Source organism: Taeniopygia guttata, chromosome W, assembly GCF_048771995.1.
Source record: "Taeniopygia guttata chromosome W, bTaeGut7.mat, whole genome shotgun sequence".
Lineage (NCBI taxonomy): Eukaryota > Metazoa > Chordata > Aves > Passeriformes > Estrildidae > Taeniopygia > Taeniopygia guttata.
This window is the reverse complement of record NC_133064.1, coordinates 3,198,312-3,221,032: the sequence shown is the minus strand read 5'-3', so window position 1 is coordinate 3,221,032 and position 22,721 is coordinate 3,198,312. Positions and strand designations below refer to the sequence as shown.

General features: G+C 32.5%; 1 protein-coding gene across 4 annotated transcripts in view; it reads right to left on the bottom strand.

Moving 5' to 3' along the window:
- Positions 1-22,721, bottom strand: part of LOC140682130 (methyl-CpG-binding domain protein 2-like) — a 43,696-nt gene that overhangs the window by 20,040 nt on the left and 935 nt on the right. For all 4 annotated transcript variants that reach the window (XR_012053388.1, XR_012053389.1, XM_072923036.1 and 1 more), the window contains exons 2-5: positions 20,958-21,117; positions 11,530-11,667; positions 4,968-5,058; positions 311-488 (exon numbers count right to left, since the gene is read on the bottom strand). Coding sequence is in view for 2 of the 4 variants with exons in the window: in XM_072923036.1 (XP_072779137.1) it covers positions 311-488; positions 4,968-5,058; positions 11,530-11,667; positions 20,958-21,117 (567 nt within the window). In the remaining 2 variants the exon portion in view is untranslated. The remainder of the gene's footprint in view (positions 1-310; positions 489-4,967; positions 5,059-11,529; positions 11,668-20,957; positions 21,118-22,721) is intronic.

Here is a 22,721-nt window from a genome sequence, read left to right as displayed (position 1 = left end):
ATCGAAGTTTTTGATTAAAAAATTCAAATTTTTGGGAAAAAATCAAATTTTTTGACCGAAAAAACTGAATTTTTTGGCTAAAAATGGGAATTTTTGGCCAAAAAAATAGAATTTTTGACTGAAAAAATCGAATTTTTTGGTGAAAAAATTGAATTTTTTGGCAAAAAAAAAATCAATATTTTTGGCGAAAAAACCCGAATTTTTTGGCGAAAAAATTCAAATTTTTGACCCGAAAAAAGCGATTTTTTTGGCATTAAAAAACGGATTTTTTTGGGCTAAAAACCGTGATTTTTGTTGAATTTGTACTCACCGAATGTCGTCGTCGGTGACGAGGAAGGCGCGGCACAGCGGCTGCGCCGTGTTTAACCAGATCCCCGGGTTCTTCTCCACGGCGGCCGAGCTCTGGCCGGTGATGGGCGCGGCGCCGCTGTGCAGGGCGCTGGCCACGGCCGACAGCAGCGACTCCGTGCTGGCACCGGGACCCACTCCTGCAAAAATAAACAAAATTTAGTAAATTTAATCATTCCCAAAATTACCGTTTTTTACCGGGTGAAAATCGCATTTTTTTCTGTGAAAAAATGGTGGGTTTTGGGAAAAAAATCGATTTTTTTTTGGCCAAAAAATCAAATTTATTCGCAAAAAAAAATCGAATTTTTTTTGTCGAAAAATCAAATTTTTCTGGCCAAAAAAATCAATTTTTTTGCCCTAAAATTCAACTTTTTTCCTCCGAAAGGATTCCCAATTTTTTATCAAAAATTCCCATTTTTTACCCCAAAAATTTCCCACTTTTTGCCAAAAAATACGATTTTTTTTCCAAAAAGTTCACAATTTTAACGCAAAAAATTCCATTTTTTTCACCAAAAAATTTGATTTTTTTGGTCAAGAATTTCCCTTTTTTTCTTGTCAAAAAATTCTCATTTTTTACCCCAAAAAAATTCCCATTTTTCACCTAAAAATTTGATTTCTGTTCCAAAAAGTTCACAATTTTAACGCCAAAAATTCCATTTTTTTGGCAAAAAATTCGTGGCTTTTTGGCCAAAAAATTCGATTTTTTTTGGTCAAAAACTTCGATTTTTTTCTAATAAAATTCCTTTTTTTTTGCCCAAAAAATTGAATTTTTTCGGCCAAAAAATCGGTTTTTTCACCCAAAAAAAAGTAATTTTTGCCAAAAAACCTCAATTTTTTTTTGTCAAAGAGTGACACTTTTTTTGATTCAAAATTTGTTTATTTTTTCCAAATAATTTGATTTTTTTAACAAAAAATACCCTATTTCTTGCAAAAAAAAAATACACACTTTTTGCTAAAAAAATTAAGACCCTTTCCCCAAAATTCTCATTTTTTGCCCCAAAAATTCCCACTTTTTCTATCAAAAATTTCCATTTTTTACCCCCAAAAATTTCCCATTTTTCCCACCCAAATTTGCATTTTTTCAGAGCCAATGGCAGCGTTTGGAACGGAGCCGATGGCCCCGGGACCCACTCCTGGAAAAAATTCCCGAATTTTAGCAAATTCCCAAATTTCCTGAAATTGTCGTTTTTTTACAGGGTGAAAATCGCTTTTTTTTCCGCGAAAAAATGGCGGGTTTTGGGCAAAAAATGGATTTTTTTTGCCTAAAAAATTGAATTTTTCCATCAAAAAAAAAAATTTTTTTATCCAAAACTTCCACTTGCTTTCTCTGAAAAAATTCCCATTTTTTACCAGAAAAAATTCCCATTTTTTGCCCAAAAATTTGATTTTTTTCTAAAAAGTTCATGATTTCAATGCCAAAAATCTAATTTTTTTGCTGAAAAATTCCAATTTTTTTTTTGTCAAAAGGTTCAATTTTTGTGGCCAAAAAATCCATTTTTAAATCCTAAAAATTTGATTTTTCACCAAACATTTGATTTTTTTGCCAAAAATTCCTTTTTTGCCAAAAATTCCCATTTTTTACCAAAAAAATCCCATTTTTCACCAAAAAATTCAGTTTTTTTTCTAAAAAACCACATTTTTAATGCCAAAAATTCCATTTTTTCGCCAAAAAATTCGCTGTTTTTGGTCCAAAAGTTCCAAATTTTTTCCCAGAAAATTGGATTTATTGTGGCCACAAAAATCCATTTTTTAACCCCAAAAATTTGATTTTTTGCCAAAAGATTTGATATTTTTGTCCAAAAACAAATCAATTTTTTTCATTAAAAATTTGATTTTTTTACAAAAAATTCCCTTTTTTTTGTCAAAAAAATCCAATTATAAACACCAAAAATTCAATTTTTTTGCCAAAAAATTCCAACTTTTTCGTCAAAAAATTTGGGTTTTTGGTCAAAAAACCCGATTTTTTTGCCAAAAAGTTCTAAGTTTTATGGCCACAAAAATCGATTTTTTAACCCCAAAACATCGATTTCTTCCAAAAAATGCAATTTTTTTGTCAAAAACTCAATTTTTTTCATGAAAAATTCAGGGTTTCTGGCCAAAAATTCCACTTTTTTTCCCTCTGAAAACATCCCATTTTTTACCCAAAAAATTCCCATTTTTCAACAAAAAATTCAATTTTTTTTCTAAAAATTCACATTTTTACCACCAAAAATTCGATTTTTTTTGCCAAAAGTTTAATTTTTTTGTGGCCACAAAAATCCATTTTTTAACCCTAAAAAATTTGATTTTTCGCCAAAAAATCAGATTTTTTTGCCAAAACATTTGGTTTTTTTGGTCAAAAAATTCATTTTTTTTTGCCCGAAAAGTTCGATTTCTGTGGTCAAAAAATAGATTTTTTAACCCCAAAAAACTGATTTTTTTTTGCAAAAGAATTCCAATTTTTCTGTCAAAAAGTCCAATTTTTTGCCATAAAAATTCAATTTTTTCTGTCAAAAAAAGCGAATTTTTTGGCAAAAAATTTGATGGTTTTGCCAAAAAATTTGATTTTTTAGCCAAAAATTCCCCGTTTCTTCCCAAAAAAAATCCAAACTTTTTGCTAAAAAAATTAAGGTTTTTTTCCCCGAAAATTCCCATTTTTTACCCCAAAAAATTCCCATTTTTCCAACCAAAAATTCCCATTTTTCCCACCCAAATTTGCATTTTTCCGGAGCCAATGGCAGCGTTTGGAACGGAGCCACTGACACCGGGACCCACTCCTGGAAAAAATTCCCGAATTTTAGCAAATTCCCAAATTTCCCGAAATTCCCGTTTTTTACTGGGTGAAAATCGCATTTTTTTCCGCAAAAAAATGGCATTTTTTGGGTCAAAAACTGATTTTTTTCAACGAAAAAAGCGAATTTTTCCACCTGAAAAAACCAATTTTTTTTGCTGAAATTCCCTTTTTTTTTGCCAAAAAAAAGCAAAAATGAGGTTTTTTCCCCAAAATTCGCACTTTTTACCTCAAAAAATTTCCCAGTTTTCACCAAAAAATTCAATTTTCTTTTCTAAAAAAATCACATTTTTAACACCAAAGATTCCATTTTTTCGCCAAAAATTCGGGTTTTTTGTCAAAAGATTTGATTTTTTGCCACAAAAATTCAATTTTTTAAATTAAAATATGACACTTTTTTGATTAAAAATTTGATTATTTTTGCCAAAAAAATTGATTTTTTTAACCAAAAATTCCACTTTTTCTGGAAAAAAAATCCAAATTTTTTGCTAAAAAAATACGATTTTTTCCCCAAAATTCCCATTTTTCACCAAAAAAATTCAATTATTTTTTTCTAAAAAGTTCACGATTTTAACACCAAAAATTCCATTTTTTTTACCAAAAAATTTGGTTTTCTCGACAAAAAATTCGATTTCTTTGGTCAGAAAGTTCAATTTCTTTTGGCCCAAAAATCGATTTTTAACCCCAAAAAATTTGATTTGTTGCAAAAAAATTCAATTTTTTTTTCAAAAACAATCAATTTTTTTCATTAAAAATTCAATTTTTTTGCCCAAAAAGTTCGATATTTGTGGCCAAAAAATCGATTTTTTAACCCAAAAAAATAGAATTTTTTGCCAAAAAAAATTCCCATTTTTTCCCATTTTATTCCCATTTTTTCTTCATTTTTCACCCAATTTTCCCTCCAAAAATTCCAATTTTTTTGCCCATTTTTTCCCAATTTTCCCCCATTTTATTCTCATTTTTTCTTCAATTTCCCCCAATTTTCCCCCATTTTTCCCTTCAAAAAATCGAATTTTTTGCCCATTTTTGCCCCTTTTTGACCCAAATTTCCCCCATTTTCTTCTCAATTTTTACCATTTTTTACCCATTTTTTCTTCATTTTTCACCTGATTTTTCCTCAAAAAATTCCAATTTTTTGCCCATTTTTTACCCAATTTTTCCCATTTTCCCCAATTTTATTCTTATTTTATCTTCATTTTTCACCCAATCTTTTTCAAAAAATTCCAATTTTTTTGTCCAAAAATACAGTTTTTCACCATTAAAATTCGCATTTTTGTCAAAAAATGACACTTTCTTTGATTAAAAATTTGATTATTTTTGCCAAAGAAATTGATTTATTTAACCAAAAATTCCCCTTTTCTTGCAAACAAAAATCCAAATTTTTTTGCTAAAAAAAATTGAGGTTTTTTCCCCCAAAAGTCCCCATTTTTTACCCAAAAAAATTTCCCATTTTTCACCACAAAAATCAATTTTTTTTCCTGAAAACTTCACAATGTTAACGCCAAAAATTCCGTTTTTTCGCCAAAAAATTCCAATTTATGTGCCAAAAAAATTCTTTTTTTTTGGTCAAAAAGTTCAGGATTTTTGTGGCCACAAAAATCCATTCTTTAACCCCAAAAAATTTGATTTTTTGCCAAAATATTCGACTTTTTCACCAAAAAATTCGATTTTTTTTTCCGAAAAAACTCCAATTTCTTCGCCAAAAAAATCTTTTTTTCAGTCGTTTTTTCTTCGTTTTTCAGCCAATTTTTTTCCAATTTTCACCAAATTTTCACCGAATTTCTCCTCGATTTTTCCCCGATTTATGATTTTTCCCTATTTCCCCTGTTTTTACCCCATTTTTACCCACCTTGCAGCCCTTTGGGCAGTTCCATACATTTGATGATTTCTTCGCTCACATCCGAAGCGCTCAGACCCTGCAGCCGCTTCTCCCAAAAAAGCTGCAAAAAAATCAGAATTTTTAGCCAAAAAAATCCAAATTTTTCCCCAAATTTTGCCCCAGATTTCCCCCTAATTTTTTCTGATTTTTCTCATATATTTCTCCAATTTTTCCTATTTTTTTCCCGTTTTTTTCTTAATTTTTTCCTGATTTTTCCCTTTTTTTTCCAAATTTTTCCCCAATTTTTCCGATTTTCTTCCCCATATTCTCCCATAATAATCTTATTTTTTAACCAAATTTCCCCATTTCCCCCAAATTTTCCTCATTTTTCTCCCATTTTCCTCCATTTTTACCCAATTTTTCCTAATTTTTTCCCAATTTTACCCCAATTTTCCCCAAATTTTCCCCCATTTTCTCCCATAATAATCCTATTTTTTAACCAATTTTTCCCCAAATTTCCCCCAATTTTTCTCCAATTTTCTCCACTTTTTTCCTGATTTTTTCCCAATTTTCCCCCATTTTTTCCCCCAATTTTTTCCCAAATTTCCCCATTTTTTTTCAATTTTCCCCCATTTTCCCCAAATTTTTCCAAAATTTCCTGCAAAATTTCCCCCAATTTTCCACATTTTTCTCCCATTTTCCTCCATTTTTCCCCAATTTCCCCCAAATTTTCCCCAAAATTTCCCCCAATTTTTCCCTAATTTTTCGTGATTTTTTTCCAATTTTTCCTAATTTTTTTCTGATTTTTTCTCATTTTTCCCCTTATTTTTCCCGATTTTTCCCCAATTTTTCCTGACTTTCTTCCCAAATTTTCCCCAAATTTATCCTGGTTTTTTCCCTTTTTTTCCCCAATTTTCCCCCATTTTTTCCCCAAATTTTCCCCCATTTTCTCCCATAATAATCTTATTTTTTAACCAATTTTTCCCCCAAATTTCCCCTTTTTTTTCCTAATTTTTCCCGTTTTTCCCCTATTTTCCCCCAATTATTTCCCAATTTTCCCCAATTTTTTCCTGATTTTTCCCAAATTCTTCCTCAATTTCTTCCCAATTTTCCTCAAAGTTTTCCTGATTTTTGCCCTTTTTTTCCTCCCAATTTTTCCCCAAACTTTCCTCTATTTCTTCCCAATTTTTCCCCATTTTTTTTCAATTTTTCCCAATATTTCCCAAATTTTTCCCAAATTTCCCCCAACATTTCCCCCAATTTTTCCCCATTTTTTCTCCCATTTGACCCCAAATTTTCCCCCAATTTTCCCCGAATTTTTTCTGATATTTCTCCAATTTTTACTGATTTTTTTCTGATTTTTTTCCCATTTTTTTCTTATTTTTTTCCTGATTTTTCCCCTTTTTTCCCCAATTTTTTCCTGATTTTTTTCCTGATTTTTCCCTCAAAAATTCGAATTTTAATCCCATTTTTTACCCAATTTTCCCCCATTTTTTCACCCATTTTCCCAAATTTTCCCCTTAATTTTTCCTACTGTTCCCCTTAATTTTTCCCCAATTTTTTCCCAATTTTTCTCCCATTTTTCCCCTAATTTTCCTGATTTTTTCCTGAATTTTTCCCCAATTATTTCCCCAATTTTTCCCAATTATTTTCCTAAATTTTTCTCCATTTTTCCAAATTTTTTCCAATTTTTTCCTGATTTTTCCCTAATTTTTCCTGATTTTTTCCCTTTTTTCCCCAAATTTTTCCCAAATTTCCCCCCAAATTTCCCCCAATTTTCCCCAGTTTTTCTCCCATTTTCCTCCATTTTCCCTCAATTTCCCCAATTTTTCTCCAATTTTTCCAAATTTTTTCCTGATTTTTCCCCAATTTTTCTTTAATTTCTTCCCAATTTTCCCCAATTTTTCCTCATTTTTCCCCAAATTTTCCCCCATTTTCTCCCATAATAATCTTATTTTTTAACTAATTTTTCCCCCAAATTTTCCCCAATTTTTCTCCAATTTTCTCCACTTTTTTCCTGATTTTTTCCCAATTTTGTCGATTTTTTCCCCAATTTTCCCCCAATTTTCCCCCAATTTTTTCCCCCCAATTTTTTCCCAAATTTCCCCATTTTTTTCCAATTTTCCCCCATTTTCCCCAAATTTTTCCAAAATTTCCCGCAAAATTTCCCCCAATTTTTCACATTTTTTCTCCCCTTTTCCTCCATTTTTCCCCAATTTTACCCCCAAATTTCCCCTATGTTTTCTGATTTTTTTCCAATTTTTCCTAATTTTTTTCTGATTTTTTCCCTATTTTTTCCCTGATTTTCCCCATTTTTTCTCCCATTTTCCTCCGTTGTAACCCAATTTTCCCCCCAATTTTCTCCGCATTTTTCCCTATTTTTGTCCCATTTTTTCCCCTAATTTTCCTGATTTTTTCCTAATTTTCCCCCAATTATTTCCCAATGTTTTCCTGATTTTCCCCAATTTTCCTGAATTTCTTCCCTTTTTTTCCCCAATTTCTCCCAATTTTTTCCTAATTTCTCCCTGATTATTTCCCAATTTTTCCAAATTTTTTCCTGATTTTTCCTCATTTCTTCCTCAATTTCTTCCCAATTTTCCCCCAATTTTTCTCCATTTTTCCCCCATTTTTTCTACCATTTTCCTCCATTTTTCCCCAATTTCCCCCAAATTTTCCCCCAATTTTTCCCAATTTTTTCCTGACTTTTCTCCAATTTTTCCTGACTTTTTTTGACTTTTTCCCATTTTTTTCTTATTTTTTTCCTGATTTTTCCTCAATTTTTTCCCAATTTCTTCCCAATTTTTCCCCATTATTTCCCAAATTTTTGCCCAATTTTTACTCATTTTTTCCCCAATTTTTTTACCAATTTCCCCCAATTTTTTTACCAATTTCCCCCAATTTTTTTCCAATTATCCTCTATTTTTACCCAATTTTTTCCTTATTTCCCCCCGTTTTTCCCAAATTTTTCCCCAATTTTCTCCTCCTTTTTTTCCTGATTTTTTCCCTCAAAAATTCGAATTTTTATCCAGTTTTTTACTCAATTTTTCCCCATTTTTTCTCATATTTTACGCAATTTTTTCTCCATTTTCTCCCATAATAATCTTATTTTTTTAACTAAATTTTCCCAATTTTTCCACAAATTTTCCCCAAATTTTCCTGTAATTTTTCCTTAATTTTCCCCATTTTCCCAATTTTTCTCATTTTTTTTCCAATTTTTCAATTTTCCCGCAATTTTTTCCCAATTTTCCCCCAATTTCCCTAAATTTTTCCCCATTTTTCCCCAATTTCTCCCATTTTTTCTCCCATTTTTCCCAATTTTTGCCCAATTTTTCTCCTTTTTTTCCCCATTTTTTCCCCATCTTATTCTCACTTTTTCTTCATTTTTCACCCAACTTTTCCCCAATTTTTTCCCAATTTTCCCCCAATTTCCCCCACTTTTTCTCCAATTTTTCCCCAATATTTTTCCCATTTTTCCCCCAATTTTCCCCCAAAATGTGGGAATTTTTCCCCCAAATTTAGGACAGTTTAACCCCTTCCCTGCCGGTGCTGCTCGCTCAGTCTCTGCGGGTCACTCCTGACTTTGTTCCCGCCTCATTCCTCACTTTGCCCAAACTTGCCCCATTTTACCCCAAATTTTTCCCCAAATTATTCCCAATAGTTCCCAAATGTTTTCCACAAATTTTCCCAATTTTTCCCCTATTTTTTTCCCAATTTTCCCCCTTTTTTCCCCAATTTTCTTCATTTTCCCCCCAATTTTATCTCATTTCCCCCAATTTTTTCTCATTTTCCCCCAAAATTTTCCCAATTTTTCTCGTTTTTCCCAATTTTTTCCAAATTTTCCCCATTTTTTTCCCCATTTTTCCCATTTTTTTCCAAATTTTTCCCCATTTTTTCCCCTCAAAAAACAAATTTTTTGCTCAGTTTTCCCCAATTTTTCCCAAATTTCTCCCAATTTTTCTCCTTTTTTTCCCCAATTTTTTTCCAATTTTCCACCAATTTTTCTCCTTTTTTTCCCCAAATTTTTTCCCCATTTTCCCCCTATTTTTCCCAATTTTCCCCATTTTTTCCCCAATTTTTCCCATTTTTTCCAAATTTTTCCAAATTTTCCCCAATTTTTCCTCATTTATTCAAAATTTCCCCCCAATTTTTCCTCATTTATTCCAAATTTCCCCCCAATTTTTCCTCATTTATTCCCTAATTTTTTTCCCCATTTTTTCCAAATTTTCCCCAATTTTTCTCCTTTTTTTCCCTATTTTTTTCCCAATTTTTTTCCAATTTTTCCCAATTTTTCCCAATTTTCCCAAAATTTCCCCCAATTTATCCCAAATTTTTCCCAAATTTCCCCCAATTTTCTCCCAATTTTCCTCCATTTTTACCCAATTTTTTCCCAATTTTTCCCCAATTTTTCCCAATTTTTCTGCATTTCTTCCCAAATTTTTTGTAATTTTCCTCCATTTTTACCCAATTTTTTCCCAATTTTTCCCCCAATTTTTTCTCATTTATTCCCCAATTTTTTCCATTTTTTTCCCAAATTTACCCCAATTTTTCCCCATTTTATTCTCATTTTTCTTCATTTTTCACCCAACTTTTCCTTTAAAAAATATAACTTTTTGCCCATTTTCCCCCCAATTTTTCCTTCAAAAAATCGAATTTTTCGCCCATTTTTTACCCGTTTTTCGCCCATTTTTCCCCAAATTATCCCAAATTTTCCCCCAAATTTTTGGAATTTCCCCCCAAATTTTGGAACATTTAACCCCTTCCCTGCCGGTGCTCTCGCTCAGTCTCTGCGGGTCACTCCTGACTTTGTTCCCGCCTCATTCCTCACTTTGCCCAAACTTGCCCCATTTGCCCCCAAATTTTGCCCCAATTTTTCCCAAATTTTTCCCAATATTTCCCGAATTGTTTCCACAATTTTCCCCCAATTTTTCTCCTTTATTCCCCATTTTTTCCCCATTTTTTCCCCATCTTTTTCCCAATTTTTCCCAAGTTTTTCCCTTTTTTTTGCGAATTTTTCTCCATTTTTTCCCCTCAAATAATCGAACTTTTTGCTCATTTTCTCCCCATTTTTCCCCATTTTTTCCCAATTTTCCCCCAATTTTACCTAATTTTTTCCAATTTCTCCCATTTTTTCTCCCATTTTCCCAAATTTTTTCCAATTTTCCTCCATTTTCCCCAATTTTTTCCCAATTTTCTCTCATTTTTTCCTCAAATTTTTCTCCACTTTTTTCTCCAATTTTTCCCCTTTTTTCCCCCGATTTTCCCCCATTTTCCCCATTTTTTTCCAATTTTCCCCCATTTTTCTCCCAATTTTTCTCCCATTTTTCCCAATTTTTACCAAATTTTGACCAAATTTTCTCCTTTTTTTCCCAATTTTTTTCCAATCTTCCCCCAATTTTTCTCCTCTTTTTCCCCAATTTTTTCCAATTTTCCACCAATTTCCCCAAATTCTGTCCAATTTTCCCCCAATTTTCCCCCATTTTCCCCCCAAATTTTTCCTCCAATTTTTCCCAATTTTCCCCAATTTTTCCTCATTTATTCCCAATTTTTCCTCATTTATTCCCCAATTTTCCCTACATTTTTCCCCATTTTCCCCCAATTTTTTCCCAATTTTCCCCCAATTTTTCCCAATTTCCCCCCCCAAATTTGGGAATATTTAACCCCTTCCCTGCCAGTGCTCTCGCTCAGTCTCTGCGGGTCACTCCTGACTTTGTTCCCGCCTCATTCCTCACTTTGCCCAAACTTGCCCCATTTTACATCAAATTTCCCCCCACATTTTTCCCAATATTTCCCAATTTTTTTCCACAAATTTTCCCAATTTTTCCGCAATTTTTCTCCATTTTTTCTCCCATTTTCCCCCAAATTTTTCCCAATTTTTCTCCCTTTTTCCCCATTTTTTCCCCATTTTTTCCCCAATTTTTCCCAAATTTTCTCCAAATTTTCCCTTTTTTTTCCGATTTTTTCCCCATTTTTTCCCCTCAAAAAATCGAGTATTTTGCTAATTTTTTCCCCATTTTTTGCCAAATTTCTCTGATTTTTTTTCCTGATTTTTTCCCCATTTTCCCCCAAATTTTTCCCAAATTTTTCCCAATTTTTCTCCTTTTTTTCCCCATTTTCCCCAAATTTTCCCCCATTTTCCCTCCATTTTTTCCCCAATTTTTTCCAATTTTCCTCATTTATTCTCCAATATTTTCCCCATTTTCCCAATTTCTCCCCATTTTTTCCTCAATTTTCCTAAATTTTTTCCCCATTTCTCCCAATTTTTTCCCGATTTTTCTCCACATTTTCCCCCAATTTTTCCCCATTTTTTTCCCCAATTTTCCCCAATTTTTCCTCATATATTCTGCAAGTTTTCCTCATTTTTTCTTAAATTTTTCCCAATTTTCCTCCAAGTTTTCCTCATTTATTCCCCAATTTTTTCCCAATTTTCCCCCATTTTATTCTCATTTTTTCTTCATTTTTCACCGAACTTTGCCCCAACTTTCTCCCAATTTTTCCCCAATTTTTTCCCCAGATTTTTCCGATTTTTTCCCAAATATTTCCCTAAATTTTGGGAATTTTTCCCCCCCAGATTTAGGAACATTTAACCCCTGACCTGCCGCGGCTGCTCGCTCAGTCTCTGCGGGTCACTCCTGACTTTGTTCCCGGGGTGGTTGGTGATTTTGGTCACCGGCTGCTTGAAAATGGACGCGGTCTGCCGGATGGGCAGGGTCGTGTTCAGGTCCGGCTTGCCCTGCAAAAATATCGGGAAAAGTTACGGAAAAATCAGGAATAAGTGGGGGAAAAATAGGGAAAAAAATTTGGGATCATTCGGTGAAAATTTGAGGAAAAACGGAGGAAAAATGAGGGAAAAATGGCAAAAAAACGGTTAAAAAATAGGATTATTATGGGAGAAAATATGGGAAAAATTGGGGGAAAATATGGGAATAATTGGGAAAAAATTGGGGGAAATTTGAGGGAAAACGGACAAAAAATGGGGAAAATGGGGAAAAAATGGTTAAAAAATAAGATTATTATGGGAGAAAACGGGGGGAAAATTTGGGGAAAATTTGGGGGAAATTGGGAAAAAATTGGGGGAAATTTGAGGGAAAACGGACAAAAAATGGGGAAAATGGGGAAAAAATGGTTAAAAAATAAGATTATTATGGGAGAAAACGGGGGGAAAATTTGGGGAAAATTTGGGGGAAATTGGGAAAAAATTGGGGGAAATTTGAGGGAAAACGGACAAAAAATGGGGAAAAATGGGGAAAAAATGGTTAAAAAATAAGATTATTATGGGAGAAAATGGGGGAAAATTGGGGAAAAATTTGGTATAATTTGGGGAAATTTTGGTGAAAATTTGGGGGGAAACGGTGAAAAAATGGGGAAAAAATGGCAAAAAAAAGTTAAAAATAAGATTATTATGGGAGAATATTGGGGGAAAATTGGAGAAAAACTGGGAATAATCAGGAAAAGAAATGGGGGAATTTTGGTGAAAATTTGGGGGAAAATGGACAAAAAATGGGGAAAAAACCGCAAAAAAATGGTTAAAAAATAAGATTAATATGGGAGGAAATGGGGGAAATTTGGGGAAAAATTGGGGGAAAATTTGGGATCATTTGGGGAAAATTTGGTGAAAATTTGGGGAAAAACTGAGAAAAATAGCGAAAAAATGAGGAAAAATGGCAAAAAATTGGAATAAAAATGGCAAAAAATCAGAAAAAATTGGGGGAGAAAATTTGGGGAAAAAATTAGAGAAAATATGGGGTAAAATTGGGGGAAAACGGACAAAAAATGGGGAAAAAATGGCAAAAAACGGTTAAAAATAAGATTATTATGGGAAAAAATGGGGGAAAGTTGGGGGAAAAATTAAAGAAATTTTGGTGAAAATTTGGAGGAAAACTGACAAAAAATGGGGAAAAAATGGCAAAAACCGGTTAAAAAATAAGATTATTATGGGTGAAAATGGGGGGAAAATTGGGGGAAAATTGGGGGAAAATTTGGGGGAAAACAGAGAAAAAATGGGGAAGAAATGAGGAAAAACGGCAAAAAATTGGAATAAAAATGGCAAAAAATTAGGAAAAATGGGGGAAAATTTGGGGAAAAATTGGGGAAAAAATTTGGGATCAGTTGGTGAAAATTTGGGGAAAAACGGACAAAAAATGGGGAAAAAACGGAAAAAAAATGGGTAAAATATAAGATTATTATGGGAGAAAATGGGGGAGAAATTTTGGTGAAAATTTGGGGGAAAACGGAGAAAGAATGGGGAAGAAATGAGGAAAAATGGCAAAAAATTGGAAAATGTATGGAAAAAAAAATCAGGAAAAATAGAGGGAAAAATTTGGGGGAAAATTGGGAAAAATTGGGGAAAAATGGGAAAAAATTTGGGGGAAATTTGGTGAAAATTTGGGGAAAAACGGACAAAAAATGGGGAAAAAAGGCAAAAAAAGGGTTAAAAAGATTATTATGGGGGAAAATGGGGGGAAATGGGAAAAAATTTGGGATAATTTTGTGAAAATTTGGGGTAAACGGACAAAAAATGAGGGAAAAATGGCAAAAAAACAGTTAAAAAATAAGATTATTATGGGTGAAAATGGGGGAAAAAATGGGGGAAAATTGGGGAAAATTTGGGAGAAATTTGGTGAAAATTTGGGGAAAATTGGGGAAAAATGGTGAAGAAATGAGGAAAAATGGCAAAAAAATTGAATAAAAATGGAAAAAAATTTAGGGAAAAATAGGAGAAAATTTGGGGGAAAATTGGGGGAAAAAATGGGGAAATTTTGGTGAAAATTTGGAGGAAAACGGAGAAAAAATGGGGAAAAAATAGCAAAAAAACGGTTAGAAAATAAGATTATTATGGGAGAAAATGGGGGAAAATAGGGAAAATTGGGAAAATTTTGGTGAAAATTTGGGGGAAAATGGATAAAAAATGGGGGAAAAATGGGAAAAAACGTTTAAAAAATAAGATTATTATGGGAGAAAATGGGGGAAAATTTGGTGAAAATTGGGAAAATTTGGGGAAAAAAATTTGGGATCATTTGGTGAAAATTTGGGAGAAAACGGATAAAAAATGGGGAAAAAATGGGAAAAAAACAGTTAAAAAATAAGATTATTATAGGAGAAAATGGGGGGGAAATGGGGGAAAATTTGGGGAAAAATTGGGGAAATTTTGGTGAAAATTTGGGGGAAAACGGACGAAAAATGAGGGAAAAAAGGCAAAAAAATGGTTTAAAAATAAGATTATTATGGGAAAAAATGGGGGGGAAATTGGGGATAATTTAGGGAAAATTTGGGAAAAAAATTTGGGATAATTTGGTGAAAATTTGGGGGAAAACGGACAAAAAATGGGGGAAAAATGACAAAAAAACGGTTAAAAAATAAGATTATTATGGGAGAAAATGGGGGAAATTGGGGGAAAATTTGAGGAAAAACTGAGAAAAAATGGAGATGAAATGAGGAAAAATGGCAAAAATTGGAATAAAAATGGCAAAAAAAATCAGGAAAAAATGGGGAAATTTGGGAATAAGGTGTGGAAAATGAGGAAAAAAATTTGGGATCATTTGGTGAAAATTTGGGGAAAAACGGATAAAAAATGGGGAAAAAACGGCAAAAAAACGGTTAAAAAATAAGATTATTATGGGAGAAAATGGGGGAAAATTTGGGGAAAATTGGGTAAAATTTGGGGGAAAATGGAAAAAAATTGGGGAAGAAATGACGAAAAATGGCAAAAAATTGGAATAAAAATGGCAAAAAATCAGGAAAAAATTGAGAAAATTTGGGGGAAAATTGGGAAAATTTGGGAAAAAATTTGGGATCATTTGGTGAAGATTTGGGGGAAAACGGAGAAAAAATAGGAGAAAAATGGAAAAAAAAGGTTAAAAAATAAGATTATTATGGGAGAAAATGGGGGGGAAATGGGGGAAAATTGGGGGAAAATTTGGGGAAAATTGGGAAAAAAATTGGGGGAAATTTGGTGAAAATTTGGGGAAAAACGGACAAAAAATGAGTGAAAAAAGGCAAAAAAATGGTTTAAAAATAAGATTATTATGGGAAAAAATAGGGGAAATTTGGTGAAAATTTGGGGGAAAACGGAGAAAAAATGAGGGAAAAAATGGGAAAAAATGGTTAAAAAATAAGATTATTATGGGGGAAAAGGGGGGGAAAATGGGGAAAAATTTGGGAATAATTGGGAAAATATTGGGGAAATTTTAGCGAAATTTTGAGGGAAAACGGACAAAATATGAGGGAAAAAAATGCAAAAAAACGGTAAAAAAATAAGATTATTATGGGAGAAAATGGGGGGGAAATTAGGAAAATTGGGGAAAATTAGGAAAAAAATTGAGAAAAAAATTTAGATCATTTTTGTGAAAATTTGGGGGAAAACGGGCAAAAAAGGCAAAAAATGGTTAAAAAATAAGATTATTATGGGAGAAAATGGGGGAAAAAATGGGGGAAAAAATGGGGGAAAATTTGGGGGATAACGGAGAAAAAATGGGGGGGAAATGGCAAAAAAATTGGAATAAAAATGGCAAAAAAACAGGAAAAAATGGGGGAAAATTTGGGGGAAAATTGGGGAAAAATTGGGAATAATTGGGGAAAAAGTTGGGGAAAATTTGGTGAAAATTTGGGTGAAAATGGAGAAAACATGAGGAAGAAATGAGGAAAAATGGCAAAAAATCAGGAAAAAAAGGGGAAAATTTTGGGGAAAATTGGGAATAATTTGGGAAAAATTGGGGGAAATTTGGTGAAAATTTGGGGGAAAACGGACAAAAAATGGGGAAAAAATCACAAAAAAAAGGTTAAAAAATAAGATTATTATGGGAGAAAATGGGGCAAAAATTGGGGGAAATTAGCAAATATCCGGAAAAAATTTGGGATCATTTGGTGAAAATTTGGTGGAAAACGGACAAAAAATGGGGGGGAAATGGCAAAAAAAAAGGTTAAAAAATAAGATTATTATGGGAGAAAATGGGGGAAAAAATGGGGGGAAAATGGGGAAAATTTGGGGAAAATTGGGGAAAAATGGGGAAGAAATGAGGAAAAATGGCAAAAAATTAGAATAAAAATGGCAAAAAATCAGGAAAAATGGGGGAAAAATTGGGGAAAATTTGGGGGAAATTTGGTGGAAATGTGGGGGAAAATGGACAAAAAATGAGGGAAAAAGGGCCAAAAAACGGTTAAAAAATAAGATTATTATGTGAGAAAACGGGGGGGGGAAATGGGGAAAAATTGGGGGAAAAATTTGGGATAATTTGGTGAAAATTTGGGGAAAAACGGATAAAAAATGAGGAAAAAACAGCAAAAAAAGGGTTAAAAAATAAGATTATTATGGGTGAAAATGGGGGAAAATTGGGGGAGATTTTGGGGAAATTTTGGGGAAAAGAGAAGAAAAAAAGGGGAACAAGGCAAAAAAATTGGAATAAAAATGGCAAAAAATTAGGAAAAAATGGGGAAAATTGGGAAAAAATTGGGGGAAATTTGGGGGAAAATTTGGGGGAAAATTGGGGGAAAAAATTGGGATCAGTTGGTGAAAATTTGGGGAAAAACGGACAAAAAACGGGGAAAAATGGCAAAAAAACGGGTAAAAAATAAGATTATTATGGGAGAAAATGGGGGAAAATTGGGGGAAAATTTGGGAAAAAATTGGGGAAATTTTGGTGAAAATTTTGGGGAAAACGGAGAAAAAATGGGGAAGAAATGAGGAAAAATGGAAAAATTGGAATAAAAATGGCAAAAATTAGGAAACAATGCGGGAAAATTTGGGGAAAATTGGGAAAAAATTGGGGGAAATTTGGTGTAAATTCGGGGGAAAACAGACAAAAAATGAGGGAAAAATGGCAAAAAAAATGGTTAAAAAATAAGATTATTATGGGAGAAAATGGGGGAAAATTGGGGGGAAAATTTGGGGAAAAATTGGGGAAATTTTGGTGAAAATTTGGGGGAAAATGGACGAAAAATGAGGGAAAAAAGGCAAAAAAAAAGGTTAAAAAATAAGATTATGAGTGAAAAGGGGAAATTTGGAGAAAATTTGGGGGAAAACAGAGAAAAAATGGGGAAGAAATGAGGAAAAATGGCAAAAAATTGGAATAAAAATGGCAAAAAATCAGGAGAAAATCGGGGAAAATTTTGGGGAAAATTGGGGGGAATTTGGTGAAAATTTGGGGGAAAACGGATAAAAAATGGGGGAAAAATGGGAAAAAAATGGTTAAAAAATAAGATTATTATGGGAACAAATGGGGGAAAATTTGAGGGAAAATTTGGGGAAATTTGGGGGGAAATTTGGGGGAAAACGGAGAAAAAATGGGGAAGAAATGAGGAAAAATGGCAAAAAATTGGAAAATATATGGCAAAAAAATAAGGAAAAATTGGGGGAAATTTGGGGAAGAATTTGGGATAATTGGGAAAAAAAATTGGGGTAATTTGGTGAAAATTGGGGGAAAACGGACAAAATACAAGGAAAAATGGCAAAAAAAGGGTTAAAAATAAGATTATTATGGGAGAAAATGGGGGAAAAATTGGGAAAAAAATTGGGGGAAATTGGGAAAAATTAGGAAAAAAATTGGGGGAAATTTGATGAAAATTTGGAGGAAAACGGACAAAAAATGGGGAAAATGGCAAAAAACGGTTAAAAAATAAGATTATTATGGGGGACAATGTGGTGAAAAAATGGGGGAAAATTTGGGGAAAAATTGAGAAAAAATGGGGGAAAAATGAGAAAAAATGGCAAAAAATTGGAATAAAAATGGCAAAAAATCAGGAAAAATTGGGGAAAATTTGGGGGAAAATTGGGGAAAATTGGGGAAAGATGGGAAAAAATTTGGGGGAAATTTGGTGAAAATTTGGGGGAAAACGGATAAAAAATGGAGAAAAAATGGCAAAAAAACGGTTAAAAAATAAGATTATTGTGGGAGAAAATGGGGGAAAATTGGGAAAAATTGGGAAAAAAATTTGGGATAATTTGGTGAAAATTTGGGGGAAAACGGACAAAAAAATGAGGGAAAAAGGCAAAAAATGGTTAAAAAATAAGATTATTATGGGAGACAATGGGAGAAAAATTGGTGAAAATTTGGGGGAAAATTGGGGAAAAAATGAGAGAAAAAAGGCAAAAAAACAGTTAAAAAATAAGATTATTATGGGAGAAAATTGGGAAAAAAATTGGGGGAAAATTTGGTGAAAATTTGGGGAAAAACTGACAAAAAATTAGGGAAAAAAGGCAAAAAAACCAGTTAAAAATAAGATTATTATGGGAGAAAATTGGGGAAAATAGGGGAAAATTGGGGAAAAAATTTGGGATAATGGACGAAAATTTGGGGGAAAACAGACAAAATAATGGGGGAAAATAGCAAAAAACGGTTAAAAAATAAGATTATTATGGGAGACAATGGAGGGAAATTGGGGGAAAAATTGGTAAAAATTGGGGTGAAAATGGGGAAGATATGAGAAAAAATGGCAAAAAATTGGAATAAAAATGGCAAAATAATCAGTAAAAAACGGAGGAAAATTGGGGGAAAAATTGGGGAAAGTTGGGGGGAAAATTGGGGAAATTTTGGTGAAAATTTGGGGAAAATGGACAAAAAATGGGGAAAAAATGACAAAAAATGGTTAAAAAAAAGATAATTATGGGAGAAAATGGGGGGAAAATTGGGGAAAAATTGGGGAAAATTGGCAAAGAATTTGGGGAAAAATTGGGAAAAATTTTGGGAAAAATACAGAGAAAAATTGGGAAAAATGGGGAAAATTTAAATTAAATTTGGATTAAAATTGGCTAAAAATGGGGAATAATTTGATTAAAATTTGATTAAAATTGGAAAAAAAATTGGATGAAAATGGGAACAATTGGGGAAAAATTCGGATAAAAATGGGATAAAAATTAAGAAAAAATTGGGGAAAATTGGATAAAAATCGTAAAAAATTGGGAAAATTGGGGGAAAATTTTGGAAGAATTGGAGGAAAATTGGATTTTAATGGGATAAAAATTGGGGGGGAAATGGGATAATTTGGGAAAAAATGGGGGGAAATTGGGATAAAAATGGGAAAAATCGGGGGAAAATTGGGGAAAATTTGGTGGAAATTGAAAAAAATGGGGAAAAATTGGGATAAAAATGGAATAAAAATTGAGAAAAAATTGGGATAAATGTGGGAAAAAATTGAGGAAAAATTGGGATAAAAATGGGAAAAAATTGAGGAAAATTGGGGGGAAATTGGGGAAGATTGGGATAAATTGGGGAAGATTGGGGAAAATTTGGGGGAAATTGAGAAAAATTGGGGAAATTGGAATAAAAATGGAATAAAAATTGAGAAAAAATTGGGAAAAATTGGGATAAAAGTGGGAAAGGATGGGGAAAAATTGAGGAAAAAAGTGGGATAAAAATGGAAAAAATTGAGGAAAATTGGGAAAAAATTGGGGGAAAATTGAGAAAAAAATGGAAGAAAAATGGGAAAAATTGGAAAAATTGGGATAAAAGTGGAAAAAAACTGAGGAAAATTGGGAAAAAAATTGGGGGAAAAATGAGAAAAAAAATGGGAAAAATTTGGAAAAAATTGGTGAAAATTGGGAAAAATTGGTAATAAATCAGGACTAAAATAATATTAAATAAATAATAAAAAATTGGAACTTTTGGACCAAACCTTGTTGGGGTTGAGGGCGTTGTTGAGGGGAAAAAAAGGCGGGAAAATGTTTCATGAGGGAAAAAATGGAAAAAAAGGAAAAAATGGAGGAAAATCGGGGGGACATTGGAAAAAATGGGAAGAATTGGGGAAAAAGTGGGGGAAAATTGGGGAAAATTTGGGGGAAATTGAGAAAAAAATTGGGGAAAAAATGGGAAAAAATTGTGGAAAATTGGGATAAAAAAATTGTGGAAAATTGGGATAAAAGTGGGAAAAAATGGGATAAAAATTGAGAAAAAATTGGGAACAATTGGGATGAAAGTGGGAAAAAATTGGGAGAAAATTGAGAAAAAGTGGGAAAAAAATTGGAAAAAATTGAGGAAAAAATTGGGATAAGAATTGGGAAAAATTGCGAAAAAATTGGCAGAAAATTGGGATAAAATATAAGAAAAATGGGGAAAAATTGGTAAAAATTGGGGAAAATTGGGATAAAAGTCGGAAAACATGGAGAAAAATTGAGGAAAAATTGGGAAAAAATTGGGGGAAAATTGAGAAAAAAATGGAAAAAAATGGGAAAAAATTGGGGAAAATGGGGGGAAATTGGGATAAATGTGGAAAAAAATTGAGGAAAATTGGGATAAAAGTGGGAAAAAGTTGGGGGAAAATTGAGAAAAAAATAGAAGAAAAATGGGTAAAAATTTGTAAAAATTGGGAAAAAATTGGGAGAAAATTGAGAAAAATGGGGAAAAATTGGGATAAAAATTGAGAAAAATTTGGGAAAAAATGGGATAAAAGTGGGGGAAAAATGGAAAAAATTGGGGGAAAATTGAGAAAAAAATGGAAGAAAAATGGAAAAAAATTGGGAAAAAATTGGGCTAAAAATGGGAAAAAATGGAGGAAAATTGAAAAAAAATGGGGGAAAATTGAGAAGAAATGGGAAAAATGGGGAGAAAATTGGATTTTAATGGGATAAAAATTGGGGGAAAAATGGGGAAATTTGGGGGAAAAAATGGGGGTAAATTGGACAAAATTGGGATAAAAATTAAGAAAAAATTGGGGAAATTGGGATAAAAGTTGGAAAAAATGGGGGAAAATTGAGGAAAAACTGGGATGGAAAATTGAGAAAAAATTGGGGGAAATTGGGATAAAAGTGGGAAAAAAATTGGAAAAAATTGAGGAAAAATTTGGGATAAAAATTGGGAAAAATTGGGAGAAAATTGGGAGAAAATTGGGAGAAAATTGGGATAAAAGTAGGAAAAAATGGAGAAAAATTGAGGAAAAAATTGGGATGAAACTTGGGGAAAATTGGGGAAAATTGGCCTAAAATTGAGAAAAAAATGGGAAAAAAATGGGAAAAAATTGGGGAGAATTGGGGAATAAATCAGAACTAAAATATTATTAAATAAATAACAAATAATTTGAATTTTTGGCCCAAACCTTGTTGGGGTTGAGGGCGTCGTTGCGCAGTTTCTGTTTGTTCTTCTGCAGTTTGCTGGGCATCATCTTTCCCGTGCGGAAATCAAAGGAGCTCAGGTCCACCGAGTTCCCCAGGTACCGAGCCAGCTGCGGTTTGCTGCGGAATTTCTTCCCACTCGGGCTAAAAAATTAAAATATTGGGATTAATTGAGGGAAATATGGGGGAAAACAGCAAAAAAATGGGATTTTCGGTGAAAAAATGAAAAAAAACGGTGAATTTTTGGTGGTTTTACGGGGGGTTTTGGAGGAATAAATTGAATTTTTGGAGGATTTTTGTGCATTTTTTCGGGTTTTTATGGGAATTTTTACTGAGTTTTTAAAGGATTTTTAGAGAATTTTTTTGAGAGTTTTTGCGGCGTTTTTTGGGGATTCTTAGTGATTTTTTTGGATTTTTTTTGGGGGGGAATGAGGATTTTAGGGGGATAAATGGAATTTTAGGGGATAAAATGGAAATTTTAGGTAAAATGGGAGTTTTAGATACAAAATGAGAATTTAACGGGATAAAATGGAAATTTAGGGGATAAAATGGAAATTTTAGGGAAAAATGAGAGTTTTAGGTACAAAATGAGAATTTAGGGGGATAAAATGGAAATTTTAGGTAAAAAATGAGAATTTAGGGGATAAAATGAAAATGTTAGGTAAAAAATGAGATTTTTAGGGGATGAGAATTTAAGGGGATAAAATGGAAATTTTAGGGGAAATTGAGAATTTAGGAGGGGAAAATGAGAGTTTTAGGTACAAAATGAGAATTTAGGGGGATAAAATGGAAATTTGAGGGGATAAAATGGAAATTTTAGGTAAAAAAATGAGAATTTACAGGGAAAATGGGAATTTTAGGTAAAAATTGGTATTTTAGGTAAAAAAATGAAGATTTGTAGGCAAAAAATGAGAATTTTGGGGGGATAAAATGAGGATTTTTGGGTAAAATATTATGATTTAGCGGGAAAATGAAAATTTAGGGGATAAAATGAGAATTTTAGGTAAAAAAAATGTGAACTTTAGGGGGAAATGGGAATTCAGGGGTTTAAAATGAGAATTTTGGGGGGGATAAAATAGGAATTTTAGGTGAAAAATGAAAATTTAGAGGGGGAAAATTGGGATTTTAGGGGGGAAAATGAGAATTTTAGGGGATAAACTGGAAATTTAGGGAAAAAATGAAAGTTTGGGGGGGAAAATGGGAATTTTAGGGGATAAAATGAGGATTTTTAGGTTAAAAAATTAGGCTTTTTAGAGGATAAATGAGAATTTTTGGGGTTAAAATGAGAATTTTTGGTAAAGAATGCAAATTTTTAGGTAATATATGAGGATTTTAGGTAAAAAAATGAGGATTTCAGGTAAAAAATGAGAATTTGCGGGGGAAATGGGAATTTAGGGGATAAATGGGAGTTTTAGATTTAAAATGGGAATTTTAGGTAAAAAATGAGAGTTTGGGGGATAAAATGAGAATTTTAGGTAAAAATGGAGATTTTTGGGGATAAAATGTGAAGTTTAGGTAAAAAATGAGAATTTAGGGGGTAAAACGGGGAATTTAGAGGGGAAAATGAGGATTTTTAGGTAAAAAATTAGAATTTAGGGGGGTAAAATGGAATTTTAGGGGGATAAAATGAGAATTTTAGGTAAAGAATTAGAATTTTGGGGGATAAAATGAGAATTTTTGGGGGAAAATTGAAATTTTCGGTTAGAAATGGAAATTTAGGAGGGAAAAATGAGTTTTGTTGGTAAAAA